General features: G+C 44.8%; 1 protein-coding gene across 3 annotated transcripts in view; it reads left to right on the plus strand.

The window, feature by feature from the left end:
* DOCK1 (dedicator of cytokinesis 1) overlaps positions 1–15,853 on the plus strand; it is a 526,850-nt gene that overhangs the window by 116,794 nt on the left and 394,203 nt on the right. For all 3 annotated transcript variants that reach the window (XM_082673365.1, XM_082673366.1, XM_082673367.1), the window contains exons 22-23: positions 2,587–2,721; positions 9,232–9,340. In XM_082673365.1, coding sequence (XP_082529491.1) covers positions 2,587–2,721; positions 9,232–9,340 — 244 coding nt within the window. The remainder of the gene's footprint in view (positions 1–2,586; positions 2,722–9,231; positions 9,341–15,853) is intronic.

The following is a 15,853-nucleotide window of genomic DNA, read 5'->3' on the forward strand; positions in this document are numbered from 1 at the left end:
CCTTTGTTTAAAACATTCTCTTCTCTCAGTGGAGAAGCCCAGTTTGCCACACTTTGGACAGTTCCCTGCAGACCCTGGGAGGGCTGATCATGTGACACCATCTCTCTATAGCAACCAGAGGGAGCCCGGGGTTTATGGGCGTGGCCTCCGTGCTGCTCTGGGTGCCATGTGACCTCCATAGGTGTCACTTTCACCATTCTCCTTCTTTATTGAAAGGGGGCCAAACAGCTTTGCTCAGATCAGATTTTGCACTTTCATTTCAGAAAATCGGAACAGTGGTAAGGTCACCGTGCTGCATTCCAGGTCGCCTAGCTGGCGTCCCCCTGCCTGTGACTTTGGGGAGAACGGTGCCCTTATTCTCAAAGGTGGAAAACGAACATTGGGGAGCTTTGGGCAAGTTACTCAGTGGGAGACACAAAAAGTACCATTTTATTGTTAAGTTATGATGGGACGGAGTTGAGAATTGGTATCCTCTCATTCAGTCTGTCCTCTGCCAAAAAGGAAATTTTAATTTCGGAAAATAAATATTCTTGTCGTGTTTTGGTAAACTAGCAACCCCAAGTGGTTCTTCAGCCATTGGAATCTGAGTATTTTTGCCTTGAAATACCAGAGGAGATAATTGTGGTTCACGCAGTTCTAACCCAATCATGGAAGGTTGTGTCTGCACTAACGAAGTACTTTCAGCCTTCTCCCGCCCAGGGGACATTCGGGTTCTAAGTGTCATCACAGCCAGTCTCTCCTCCGCCTCTTCTAGGAGCCTTGGTTAGGCTAGAGTCTGGTCCAGGTAGTTTCTTTCTGTCTTTCCTTTGATAAACGTTGAGATCTGTAGCCTTTCTTTGCAAAGAACTCCAAGAGAAGAAATTAAAGATGACTGGAGGCGATGGGCATTACTTCTTAGCCCTCCGACTCTCGCAAAGCAGGAGCTCCCCTGCCTGGGCAGTTAACGGATCAGAGTGACCGGCTCTGGTCGAAGCGAGGAGGGAGGGAGGTGCCAGCTTTGGGGACGGTTCTTCCAGAAGACCAGCAGGACAGGCTCCTTCTGTCCACAGAGCTGCCTTGCCCAGAGCTGGGTCAGACCTTCCTCCCACTGAATCGACGTGCCGTGTGGTCCGCCCCTCTGAGCTGGTGCCGAGGAGGTTGGTCTTTCTGCCGTTACAGGTGGCGTGGCTCGCGTGGACTCGGATCTTTTGACTTCCAGATTTATTTTCTGGTTCTGGGTCATTCTCTTTGCAAATCATTCCTTCTTTGTATTCTTTTCTTTGATTAATCTATTGGAAGGATTTCCAAAATGTATTTCTATGGAATGTATATTTCTTGGGATATTAATAAGGTCTAAGAGTAAAAGGTGTGTGTGGTCCACTCAGTTTGGGACAATAAGTTAAACCGAGTGAAACAGGTTTTATGCCAGGACTTGAGATGTTCTGCCGTGCCTCAGGAACCATCAGGAAACATGTATGGGACAATACCTTTCTGACGTCAGGGCCAGGGGAGCCTGTGGGAGGGGGATCTCTCTGGCTTCCCTTCCTTAGGACATACTGGCAGGAAGCCTTCTATGGTAGTCTCTCATTTCTTGAGTTCTGCAGCCTGATCAGTGTTAGAAATGACTTTGTATCCACTCAGTCACCCAAAAGCCTTTTTATTGTGATTTATCAGTAGAATTGTGACTCTTAGAACCGTTCCGAGGTCATCCAGAATCCAAGTTACCGTTGCTCTTATGAGTGTCTTGTAATAATCTCGAATAACAAGCTAGTGCATGCTGGCTCCCAGCTTAATGGGAAATGCTGTGAGTGCCCTGACAGGTTATTTTTATGACTCTGATGAATATTTAAAAGCTACAGGGAAGTTCTGTTGATTACATAAAAACTTGGGGAGTGGAGAAGTTTGGTTTAGGGAGTAGTCTTGTTGGTTGTTGTCATACAGGTTTTACATATGCTGCTAGTTTTTGGAGAGTTACAGTGTAGCCCAGTACACTAAAAGCTGACAGTATACTGCAGTTAATTTAATTCTTCTTTTATGATTTAGAAAGCATAGCTTGAGGGTCATCCTTGTGAACAGTGATTATTGGTTTATGGGCCAGTAGTGGTAGAAAATGTAGACGTTTGGACAGAATCAAAAACTGATTATTACCATTACTGCCTCTATCATTTGAAAATACCATATGCTCAGTAGAAAAAAATGAGCATTATGAAAATAGATATGTCTGTAGAAATCCCTTTGATTTTTGTTATTTAGCGTTGGGAAAGCTAGTTTACCTACCTAATCCTGGGCTTCTCCATCTGTAAATTAGGGATAAAACTCATCACTTGCCTTATAGTGTTGCTGTGAAGAATAAATTGTAGAATACATTTAAATGCTTCCAAAAACATCTAAAACTTAGAAAGTTCTTGTTAAATGCTCAGATCTCGCTCCTCTGAGAGTTATTATATGGGTTGCTTTTAATCTGCTTGAGATATGTTTCACAAATATGCATATACTGATAAGTGTGTACCCAAATAAAAAGAACCCACTTGTGTATTTTTGTCCCAGTTAAGAACTGAGATATTGTAATCTTCTGGACTTGTTAACTTGTGTTTCCATTATGAACAGGAAGCTGACGAAAGTTTTAAGGAACTACGTGGACAATGCCGAGAGGCCAGGAATCAGCGACCAGCTGTATAAAGCCATGAAAGCTTTAGAGTACATCTTCAAGTTCATCGTGCGCTCCCGGATCCTGTTCAATCAGTGTGTATCACCGTGCTGGCTCTCCGGTGGACTTACAGGAAATCCTTTCCTTCCTTCCTTTTCCTTCTCCATCCCCCTTCCTCTTGCTTCTTCCCCTTCCTCTCGTCTTTCTCCTTCCTTTCCCTGCTGTCGAGCATGACACAGCAGTAACAGATAACAGTCCCGGGCTGGGTTTGCCCACACTCACTGTATCTGCTCCCACATGTAGTGAAAGGCAAGCATGAATTTGAGTCTTGAGCCCTGAGTCTGAAATGTGTGCCTGTGAGTCAAACGTCGTCTCCTGAAAGCACTGATAATTCTTCAGAGGTAGTGCAGACTGAACACCAAGGGTTCTGAAGTTCTTTTCAGTATATCTTATAGAGAAAAAAGCCCTTGAAAACCAAAATTAAAACAAACAAGCAACAACAGCAAAAAGCCAAAACCAAGTTAAACTACCTCACTTGGGAAGACTGGGGGCTTCCTCCCTCTTTCCTTCAACTAGAATCATGTTTTGTTCCTAGAGAGAGATTCCCACATACAAGATTGCCGTGCAAATGGACGCTCAGTGTTTTCACCTAGTGATGTGTTTCATACACTATGTAAGTGAATTTATGAGTTGTGTTTGAACTTTAAAGTGGATTGGGATATTCCCAATCCACTTTAAAATAATGACTTCATTATTTTATAGAGAACATTAGTATTTTTTCCTATATATCTTTAGATGAAAGACATGTGCTAAAATAAATGAGCTTTCAGTTGGTCCACAGTATTTAACTGTATGAATGAAGAGGTGTGCAATGGGTAGATGGGGTGTTGAAGTTGACTCACTCTGCTCCTGCTTTTGGAGCTGTAGCTGCTCTGGGTGACCTACAGTGGATGGTGTTGGTTGCTGTTGGTTATTGGAGGTTGGTGTTCTTGTGGTGAGTTCTAAACACAGAGACGGAGTTTAAGAATCAGTGTCCCTCTGAGTTAGAGAATACATGCGACTTCTAAAAGCACAGCCGTCTTGAAACGTATCAGTGAATCCTTCGGGATGGAGCGAGTGTGGACCCAGATTGGTCCCTCCTTATTGACTCTTTATCTTTGTTGGCCTGAAGTCAGCTTCTCCAGAAGGGCTGGGGAGAAAGGGAAGGTATTCAAAATCCAGCCTGTGCACACCATGGTACATGTAAGCCAAAGGAGCAAGTTACTGACTGTGTGTACAACTGTAAGAGTCGCAGATGGGAGGGACTTCCCTGGCGGTCCAGTGGTTAAGACTTTGCCTTCCAGTGCAGGGGGTGCGGGTTCGATCCCTGGTTGCAGAGCTAAGATCCCACATGCCTCAAGGCCAAAAAACCAAAAAACATAAAAGAGAAGCAATATTGTAACAAATTCAATAAAGCCTTTAAAAATGGTCCACATCAAAAAAAATCTTTAAAAAAAGAAAAAAGAGTCACAGACGGGGTAGTACCCACCATTAATCAGTGGTCATGGCCCCTGTGTTACTGGTCAAGGATTGTTTGTGCTTTGTTCACTCTGACATTCCGTGATCTAGGACCCACGGTTTGAGGCCATCGTGCTCTTATCCGTGACTGAGATATCAAAGGCACACTCTTCTATTTTTCTTATTGTGGATAAGGATGACTCTTGATGTGGGTCGAAGCTTTTTCTTCTCTTCAAGGTCAAAGCTGTTGATGATTTTCTCACTGTCACGGTATGAAAGATGACCAAGTAAACGAGGTTTTGTTTTCCTGTGTTTTATCTTATTATTATTATTATTATTTTTGCGGTACGCGGGCCTCTCACTGCTGTGGCCTCTCCCGTTGCGGAGCACAGGCTCCGGACGTGCAGGCTCAGCGGCCGTGGCTCATGGACCCAGCCGCTCCGTGGCCTGTGGGATCTTCCCGGACCGGGGCACGAACCCGCGTCCCCTGCATCGGCAGACGGACTCTCAACCACTGCGCCACCAGGGAAGCCCCAGATACAGTACTTCTTAAATTTAAATCTTTAGTCTGAGATTGCTGAGAAGAATCTATGATAGGAAAAAAAATCATAACCTTAAAGTCATGGACAACAGAGCTAAAGTCTCTTAGTCGCGTCTTGTCCTCAAACTGCCCAGGGCCTATTTTAGTAGTTCTTCATCTGTCTTATCAAAGGCATTGAGATGAAACACTGTTCCTATCTTGTATAGTCTGCTTAAGGAAAAAGCCATCCTGTGTCCTTCACAGATGTCTGGGATGTTTGATTCCTAAGCAGCTCTGATGCATGGTTTTTTTGAGGTGGGGAAGAAATCACACTCGGGTTCTCATTTTCTTACCTGCAACACATCTATTACCTTGGGAGAAAAACAGTTGTGCTCAGAGCTGGAATTGACAACTGTGTTTTTCTTTTTGCAGTTGGAATAAACTTTTGAGGTTTTTTATTTTTCTTCTTCTTTCAAACTGGTGTACTATGTTTTCACATAATGTAGTAGCTTTGTAAAATGCCATGATAATTGACAGTAATCCTTCCAAAGAAGGAAGGGGTGAAACTTTGGAGAAGAAGGTATTGAAACTTATGGTTGTTACTCCACTGTCTTTCTCACTATGCAAATCCATGCTTTTTGTTTTGTTTAGAAAGCTCATTTTGTTTTGAAATGAGAACAGTAGTTTTAAAACGCTGGTCCAAAGATATTTGGTTCCTGGGGAACCCACCGAAAGATTCCTGACAGCCAGGGGCACTTCTCCACTGGTTTTGTTTGTCTGTGTTTTCTGAGTGGGTGGATCACCTTAACTGGAAAGCCAGAAAACAGTCGCATCCTGCACCAGACCTTCTGACTCCAGTCGCTAAAGCTAGTTATTGCCCACTTCCTCTTCTGTCTTTCTGGTGCTTTGTTGAGTGTTTGCCTGTCACCTGGTGTTAGCTTCTTGAATAATTAGTCATTGATCGTAAGTTGTAAAGTTGAGTATTTAGTTCATTTATAAATAATTCAGTTAAATAATATACTAGGTTTATATCTGCTGTCTTTCTATCAATTTTCTCTTTTACCCGTCTGTATTATGTTTCCTTTTCCTGCTTTTTTTTGCCTTCTTTTGTATCAATCAAAATTTTCTTTTTTTAATCTCATTTTCTCTCTTTTTTGTGTTATTATTGTCATGCATTTCAAGTCTACATATATTTTAAGGCATTACTATTATTATTTTGTATAGTTGGTATTCATTCAGCATGTTTTATATTTATTATTGTTTTTCCATCTCTCTTTCTTTTTTTTTTTTTTTTTTGCGGTACATGGGCCTCTCACCGCTGTGGCCTCTCCCGTTGCGGAGCACAGGCTCCGGACGCGCAGGCTCAGCGGCCATGGCTCACGGGCCCAGCCGCTCCGCGGCGTGTGGGATCTTCCCAGACTGGGGCACGAACCCGTGTCCCCTGCATTGGCAGGCGGACTCTCAACCACTGTGCCACCAGGGAAGCCCTCCATCTTTCTTTTAATTTTATGTTTCTCTATAGGATAATCTTCCTTTGGTGCAAAGAACTTTATGTAGAATTTCTTTGGGTATAAGTCTGCTGCAGGTTTTGTTTGTATGAGAATCGTTGACTTCATCTTTGTTTTTGAAGGGTGTTTTCTTTTAATTTAGAATTCCAGATTGGCAGTTATTTTCTTCTTCCAGATGTTATTCTTTTCTCTTTTGGTTTCCATCATTTCTGGTGAGAAGTCAGCTTTCAGACTTACTGTTACATCTTTGAAGGTAAAGGTGTCTTTAAAATTTTTTCTCTACCTATGTTTACAATTTTTCTCTTTCTCTGTGGTTATTAGCAGTTTTACTATGGATTACATAGGAATGGTTAGCCTTTTATTTATCCTACATTGGATTTTGAGAGCTTCTTGAATTTTTCAAAATTAATTAATTAATTATTTTGGGCTGCTTTGGGTCTTTGTTGTTGCGCACGGGCTTTCTCTAGTTGTGGCGAGCGGGGGCTGTTCTTCGTTGTGGTGCACGGGCTTCTCATTGTGGTGGCTTCTCTTGTTGTGGAGCATAGGCTCTAGGTGTGCGGGCTTCAGTAGTTGTGGCATGTGGGCTCAGTAGTTGTGGCTCTCGGGCTCTAGAGCGCAGGCTCAGTAGTTGTGGCGCACAGGCTTAGTTGCTCCGCTGGCTGTGGGATCTTCCCAGACCAGGGACTGAACCCGTGTCCCCTGCATTGGCAGGCAGATTCTTAACCACTGCGCCACCAGGGAAGCCTGCTTCTTGAATTTTGGATTAATTCTTTATTAGTTTTAGCAAATTCATGGCCATTATCTATTCTAATGTTGCATTTGTCACATTGTAGCTCTCATTTTCTTCTGTAACTTCAATTACATGTATGTTAGATCTCTTCATTGTGTCCTACATATCTCTAGCACACTTTTCTATATTTTCTGTCTCTTCTGTTTATTTTTCTGTTGATTGTCTTCCATTTCACTGATTCTGTCTTTAACTCTGTCTAATCTCAAGTTAACCCATATAGTGAATTCTTAATTTTATTTTATCATTTAAAAAAAACTTTTTTTTTTGGCTTCGTTGGGTCTTCGTTGCTGCGTGTGGGCTTTTCTCTAATTGAAGCGAGTGGGAGCTACTCTTCGTTGCAGTGTGCAGGGTTCTCGTTGTGGTGGCTTCTCTTGTTGCAGAGCATGGGCTCTAGGTGTGTGGGCTTTATTAGTTGTGGCACATGGGCTTAGTTGCTCCGTGGCATGTGGGATCTTCCTGGACCAGGGATCAAACCCGTGTCCCCTGCATTGGCAGGTGGATTCTTAACCACTGTGCCACCAGGGCAGTCCCTGAATTCTTAATTTTAGATATTATATTTTTATTTTAGAATTTTCATCTTTTTTTATACATTCATTTCTCTACTAGAATTTTTTAATCTTACCTTCTATTTTCTTCATCTCTCTATTTTCATATTTCCAGTTTTCTATTTTTTCCATCTTTTTGTTTTAGAATATAATACATTTATTTTGACAGTCTTGATACAGAATGTAACTGCTCGCTAGCTACAGTATCTTGATCACTTGTGGGTCTGTTTCTGTCGTCTCTGTTTTGATTGGGCCACATGTGGTCTGGTGTTCTTCCGTGTTTAATAACTTTGTTTGAATACAGGACTGTGAATATATAAAACTGTCAAAGCTCCAGATGATGTGATCTTCTTCAAGAGATGATTCATCCTTTTCTTTTCTAGGCAGAGGGAGTGAGACTGAACCTTTACACGACAGAGGCTGTAAGGAGCCTTCGTGAGCCTCAGTCTTGTATGGTTTTCCTCTGGTTGCCCAGGGTTTTCAGCTGAGTCTGCTGTGTTACCTGGAGCCCCTCTCCCTGGCATTTTTCAGACTCTATTCTTTATCGCTGGAGACAGACAGACACTCCACTCTGCTTTATAGATGTTTTCATTTTGGTTTTCAGTCCCCTGCGCCATGGAACCTTAGGAACTGGCAGATACACTGGGAGCGGGGTGGGGGGGAATGGGGGAGAATGAATGAGTACATGCTAGAAGCCTCCCCAGGTATCTGCACCAGTCTGCCACCCTTGCTCCTTTTCACCTGCAAGCAGGAGTTCATGACTTCATAATGGTCATTGTTTGGCACACTGTTTATACAAACCCCTATTTGAAAACCCTTTACAAAACAGATACACTAGGTTGCAATGTCCCATTTTAGACAGAATTTGCTGCTTTACAGGAACTCATTTAAGACTACTTCTAGGGTAATTAATTATCACTTAGTTTACAAAATTTTCCATTGTACACAAGTTTTCAGGTATGGTATACTTTTAATTAGGCAGAAAACTAGTCTGTATTAGTAAAACATCTGCGCTGCATCATTTTAAAATGCAAATGTATTGCTTGTTAGTAACACAGCAGCTTGAAGTAACTGCTAATAAATAATTCATAGATGAAACTTATTTACAATTAGCAGCACGTATTTGCGTACATGTAACCAGTGTGCCACTTCCTTATTATCCATTTACTGAATATGATCCACATTTTGAATGTTTTCCCGGAACCACCAATTCTGTGATGGGAGAATTTGTATAGTGTCATTACTCTGAAATCAAGTAATTTTGAGTTTATGAGTATAGTATCATTTTCAAAAGGTTCTAAGATCATGTTAAACTTAGTTATCTTTGTGATTGTCAATTATGTGACATGGGTTTAAGAAACACTGGCAGGATATACACTGAAATATTAATGATGTGATCTCTGCGGGGTAGAATTCAAGCTGGATTTCTCCATCCTTCCTTCCTCTCTCCCTTCCTTACCCTCTCCCTCCTTCCCTCCCTTTTTATACATTTCTGCGTTTTTCAGATTTGTAGAATGTGTTGTGTTACAAGCCAAAAGGCAATGAATACAATGATTAAAATCAGCTTCCTCAGCGTGAAGGCCTGTCTCCCTCGCTGAGGGTCCAGGTTATAACCCTGGTCAGCTCCCATGTTCCCTGGATATCGAGGACGTTCCCTCACAGCAACTCTAATGTCTGTAGATGCAGGAGCACAAAGTGGCGATGTGCCGTGTGCCAGGCCCACAGGTCTGTGTGTTCCTTTGCAGGCTGTACGAAAACAAAGGAGAGGCCGACTTCGTGGAGTCCTTGGTGCAGCTGTTCCGATCCATCAGCGACATGATGAGCGGCGTGTCAGACCAGACCGTCCGGGTGAAGGTAGGTCCTCGGGGCAGCGTCGACCACACTCAGGGCCCCGCTCTTAGAGGCAGGACTCCCTGCAGGCCGGGAAAAGCAGGGTCTGCGTGTCCTTCGAAGCCTGGACGTGAGCGGAAGGTTCAGGAGCGGCTTTGCAGCGACCATGGTCGCGGTCCCTGTAATGGGATTCTTTTTGCTTCCTCTGGAGGGGCTCTTCAATGCTGTCCTTGGTCTTTGCTTCTCTGCAAGGAGAGGTTCTCAGTTTCCATCATGGAAGGATGGGGAAGTGGATGAGGAGGATGTTTTCACGTCACTTGTCAGGGCGTCTCAGTATCTGAGCAGGTGTGGGAGGCTGAGGCTGTAGGTGCCCCAGGCACCCATCAGACCTCAGGCTGAGCTGTGCTGATAGTGATATATCTTGGTCCCTCCAGCGAGTCTGGAAGAGTGAGCGAGGGATCCAACCTTCCCGTGGTCCTGCTGTTCTCGCCACCTTATTATCTGTTCTCGCCCTGTGGTCCTTTGGGAGAACAGATGCCTGCGTCTCAGGTGGGGTCTGTGTGGTCTTCAGGACACGCCGGCGTGGAGGTGCCAGGAGGTGGGGCGTGGGGGACGGGCCCAGGGAGTGGCCCAGGACCCGCACCCTTGCCAGCATCCCTGTCTGGCAGTTTCAGTGTGGCCGACGTACTGGAGAAGAAGCCATGCGAGTAGTGTGTGCTGCCCGTGCTGATTCCTTCAAAGGACAAGAATCTTCCAAATGATTAACTTGCAGCTTTCACTCTGCTGCTGCTTGTAGCAGCCTCTGTACTTTCCTCTTTGAATGTTCTTTTACTGTAGCATTTCCCAGGAAACATCTTTATGGCTATTAAAAATATTGTGGGAAAGTGATTTCCCAGCTTTTAAGTCTGGGACAGAGATGTACGCGTGCTCAGATGTGTGTCACGGTTGCTGTGACCAGGGGAGCAGTGTCACTAAACGTGAACGGTCATGATGGCCCTTACATCTCGGAGGTGAAGCTGCTGTCTGGCAGAGCCGTGCCGTCCTCGGTATCACTTCTCAGTCTTCATGTGGAGCTGGTGATCCACGGAGAAAGCTGTGTGGCGTGTATTTTCAAGTTTGGGCTTAATTATTTTGGCAACTTATTGCCTAAAGCTGCCTTATTGTTTTGAGGTTAAAATTAACAATGTGTTTGGTACATTTACTACGAAATCCTCTGGCATTTCTGGAAAACAGACACAGGGAGTCTAAGAATAGATACAAATGACAGGAAGTTTTGAGCCCAGAAGTCCTTTTTGGTTTCTAAATATACTGTTAGATTATTAAATTTGATTGGGCTTGACTTGTGTCTGCCCACCTCCCTGGATGTCAAGGCATTTAGTAACTGCAGACTTGAAAGTCCTTCCTTCAGTGGGTGTTTTATTATGAGACACGGGTGAGTTCAGTGACGTTTGTGCCTTGGTGCAGACCTTACATCTGCAGCACAGATGACTGAGTTTTATTTGAAATGTTGCCTCCTTGCTGCTGATTTCGTATTTTGTTCTTGCACAATAGGTGCTGCCTCGACTTCTGAAATTTAAGAATTCCCATCACGGGATCCTGTTTTTGTGTTGTTTTGACTCTTTACGTTTTGCTCTGTGGAAATGGAAATACAATTGTGAGTCATCTTACGTAGAGGAAATATGAAAAAGACTGGCATTTCTTAGGGGTTAACGTTGTTTCCCAAGGGTGGCCCTTGTTGGCTGTTTTGATCTTGGAGATGACGTCATTCGTGAGCAGGGGGTCAGCGCGCTCCATGCGTTCTTGGTGATGTTCAGCGTGACCTGCTAGACTTGTGGGCTGGGAGTGGCCGTTCTGAGCACCCCGCCGTCACCCTTCTCAGACTTGCAAGAACCACTTACACCCACCTTGTGGATCCAAGTCAGCATTTTATGCCTCAATGAAGGGAGAGGCAAGCGGAGTTTCTGATAATCATTAATTGCAGGATAGACACGGCATCCAATTAGAATTTTCAGCAGCGCTGCCTTCCACTGGACTTGGAGTTTGCAGCAGCATCATCTAACTTAAGCAGGAGCGTACTTGGGTACGTCTTTGTTACATGGGAGAGGGAACCACGGTGAATGTGTGGGCGATGCTCTGCCAGGTGGCCTCAGGTCTCCTCCACTTCTAGATCCTGCCCTGGGGCCCCCATGCGGTTCTAGAGACACACTCACCACTGTGCTGCTTCAAGATCCCTCAGTTAGTGACCCCCCAACCTCAGAGCTGCTGACAGGTCCTTAAAAAAATTCTTTATATGGTAAAGAACATGAAAAATTACCACTTTAACCACTTGTAAGAGTATAGTTCTGTGACATGACAGGCATTCACGTGGGTGTGAAACCATCACCACCATCCGTCTCCAGAACCCTTTTCATCGCCCCAGACGGAAACTCGGTACCTGTTACACCGTAGCTGCCCCGTCCTCCCCTCCTCCCAGCCCCTGAGAGCCACCGTGCTGCTGTCTGTCTCTATGAACTTGAGTATTCCAAGTTCCTCGTGTAAGTGGAATCATACCGTACATGTCCTTTTGTGACTGCCTTCTTTTTTTTTTTTTTTTTTTTTTTTTTTGCGGTACGCAGGCCTCTCCCATTGAGGAGCACAGGCTCCGGACGCGCAGGCTCAGCGGCCATGGCTCACGGGCCCAGCCGCTCGGCGGCATGTGGGATCCTCCCGGACCGGGGCACGAACCCATGTCCCCTGCATGGGCAGGCGGACTCTCAGCCACTGCGCCACCAGGGAAGCCCGTGTCTGGCTTCTTTTACTTAGCATAAGGTCCTCACAGTTCATCCATGTTGTAGCGGGTGTCAGCATTTCCTTCCTTGCTGAGACAGAATTGTATCCTATTGCATGTATCTAACAAATTTTGTTATTCGTGCACCGTTTGATGGACACTTGGGTTCTTTACACCTTTTGGCCTTTGTGAATGATGCTGCTGTGAAAGTAAGTACAAGTAACGAGCTGTTCAAGCCCTGCTTTCACTTCTTTTGGGTCTGTACCAGATGTGGAGTTGCTGGACTGTATGTGTAATTTTTTGAGGAATTACCATGTCATTTTCCACAGCACCCATACCATTTTATTTTTTATAAAAATTAAAGAAAAAAGATTTCTTGTTCCATTTATCTTAACAGTATTTCTGGCAGCTTCTCAAGCTTGAGACTCATTACCCACCCCCTTCCACCTTTAGCAAATGATGCCGGTTTGTCTGCTGTACTGAAAAGATCCTCTAATACCTGTCCAACATCACCTTTCCTTTCTCACTTCCTTCCGAAGAAGACGAGTCCATTCTACTACCTGAAACTAACCCTCCACCTGTGTTGAGTTCTCCCCTACCTGCCCCTTCCTTTGGGGTCCTGATGGATCCCTCACCCTTTCCTCTCAGTCTGGAATCTTCTGTCTGCACAGTAGATTGCCCCTTTGACATGCCTACAGCCACTGCCCCTTTGACATGCCTACAGCCACCCTCAGACATCCTAAGCATTCAGCAGGTGCTTCGGGGAACCTTCTTGGCCATCACACTTCTCCGTGTCCTGCCCCACCATGAGCAGGTCCTTGTACCTGTGGCCAGCGCCGTCTGGTCCTGTTCTCTGCTCTACCCTGTGTGGTCACCGTCTGCCTCTCCCCCACGCATGACCCAGCGGCACTTCGCCTGCAGCATCTCCAAGCCAGACGCGATCATCCTCTTCCATTGCCTTCTCTTCCTTTGCTTCCCGTGGCCATGCCTATCACGAGCCACTGTGTGTCTGGTGCGCAGTTACTCTTGATGAGATTATGGCAGAACCTCTCTTTACTCGCTACACCCTCAGTGCTATACCTGCCCTTCTTGTTCCCTAAAACTCACATCTGGCAGTAGACTTGTTTTTCTCAGGAAGCTGTGACGTTCTCCAGCTGCCTTGGAGAAATGGGTCAGATTCCAGGTTCTGCCGTTCAGAATCTTCAGTCAATCCAGCCAACTCTCCTATAGCCTTTGATTCTTAGAGACACGAGTGGAGCCCCTCTGGACGCTCGGAAGCCACCCGGAGGGTTAATGCCAAAGGCTGATGGGAAGAAGCATGAGCTCCAGGGGCTGCCATGCATTGCTCACTTGCCGTTCTGAGTGTTTATATTTAGCATCTTCTGTGACCCTCACAGTACTCCCGTTCCATAGGTGTGATCGTTGATTGTAGGTGAAGACACCTAGAGCTGTTAACGAACTTGCCCAAGGCCATGGGACCAGGCAGAGGGATAATTTAAGCCCACGTTGCCCAGATCCAGAGCCACATCCTTCCATTCAGTTCCCCCCAGAGAGGGTCACTGGGCACCAGCGATCCGATGGCTCAGAAACAGGGCCTAAAGTGGTTGTCCACGTCGACGGACAGCAGCTCTGGATCAGATGCTTTGGGGCTGTAAAGACATCACCTTCATTCCCTGTGGAGCTTTTCATCGGAGTGGATATGTCCTGTGTTTTTTGGCATAAAGCAATTAAAAAACTTTGACGCTATGCCAGCAGAAATTGGCTGTGTCTAGAGGAGGTAAAGGCGGTTCCGTGGGGCTGGTCGTGAGGCTTCTTGGAGGATGGGTCTCGGTGATGGGCCCCCTGCATTGGCCACAGAGGCTTCTGTTTCTTCACCACTTGTGGACTGTAGTGCTAGATTTGGGGCACGTGGGGTTTTGCCATCAGAATTAACACAGGCGTTGACATTTTCACTCTGTTCCACAAATCTTACAACTCTGTGGGATGATCCTGGAAAAGACTACCCTGTGAACTAGGCATAACCTCCCTAGAAATTTCTAGAACTTTCTGTTGAGGGAAACACTGACCCTGATCCACAATACAAAATGCATTGTTGGGCGTGTCTGTGTGTGTGTGTGTGTGTGTGTGTGAAGCTGAAAAGTCTTTCATGAAAACGTTCTAACCCTTTATCCCATGGGATGCACTCTGGCATTTTCTGTTCTATTCTGGTATCCTTTGGTCTATTCTGAACTAATGTATTTCACTAAAAAACAATTGCTGGTTGACAGGCACTAAATTTATTTCCTGAACAGCGAACGTATCTCAACCCACATTTGAAAAACACTGCTCTTTACCGTTCCTTCTATTTCTTCCACCCTCTTGTTCGGTTTAGTATGAAATATTATCAGTGTTCTGTGTGTCTTCCATTGTAAAGACACAGGTCCCTGGTGCTCAGTGAATTCCTCTACCAGAATGTGGATTGCACTGGGGTGAAGATTAATTGAATTCGAGGCTCCTGAGCTGCGATGGGCACACAGATGCGTGAGGCTTTGCCTTCCTTCCAGGGGGCTGCCCCTTGGGTGCCAGCTTCCCTGTTGCTTGCCCTTCTGACCCCTGGTGGTGCCACATCTGTCTGGCCTTCCCCGGGGAGAACTGTGTTGGAAATAAGCTATATGGTAATCACAGTAAATGCAGTTGTTGGGTGAGTTTTGCCCTCCAAGAAGCATGGTTTTCATTTCCTTAAATGTAAAATAGGTAGCTAGTGGGAAGCAGCCGCATAGCACAGGGAGATCAGCTCGGTGCTTTGTGACCGCCTAGAGGGGTGGGATAGGGAGGGTGGGAGGGAGGGAGACGCAAGAGGGAGGGGATATGGGGACATATGTATATGTATAGCTGATTCACTTTGTTATAAAGCAGAAACTAACAGACCATGGTAAAGCAATGATACTCCAATAAAGATGTTAAAAAACAACAACAACAACAACAAAAAATAATACCTGGACTTGAACTATACTTACTTCTCTTCTATTTTATCTAAAATTCTTCCTTATCAGAAGCTTTGGCTGCTTTTTGTCCATTTCTCAGCTAGCTTCCAGGGTCCTCACTGCTTCTAACAAATTTGTAAGTTTCGAATATTTTTGTCCTCTGGAAAAACTCTGAATGTTTTAGGGATGATGACAAAACAAGGATCGGAAATACTATGATTTCCTTGCAGATGAGAAAATCAGGTTGCACAGGTGACTGCTGACCTGCCCGGGGCCTTGGCTCTAGTAATAGCAGCTCCCACTTGACCCCTTCATCCTGGGCCCCAGTGTTCTCCACTTCATGTGCTGCTTTCAAGATTCCCATAAGGATGTGAAGTCTTATCAGCTCCCTTAAACAAAGCAGGGATTTATTGTGTCCTGGCCCTCAGTTTAAATGTAATATGTGATCTTTTTAGAAAAGTGGAAAATGCCAAAAAGTCAACTTCAGAAAAATAAGTCTCACTTGTCATCTCCCCCCCCATAAATTACAGTGTTAGCATGTTTGTCTTTATAATCGTAGGCTTTTCCTCCTTAGGCTATGATGATACATGAGATTATGTATATGATATATACGTACAGATATTTCCATATGTATGTATGTGTGTTTATACATACCTGTTTATACAACTTTCCTTTTTTCCACATACATTTCCCTACATCCTTCAGTACTCTTGAAGAACACCTTTTTTAAGGTTATATCGCTTCATGGTTGTGCCGTAGCTTATTTAACCAGTTTTCTATGTTTGGGCACCAAGATTGTTTGTAGTT

This window comes from Grampus griseus (genome assembly GCF_964374135.1).
Source record: "Grampus griseus genome assembly, chromosome: 16".
Lineage (NCBI taxonomy): Eukaryota > Metazoa > Chordata > Mammalia > Artiodactyla > Delphinidae > Grampus > Grampus griseus.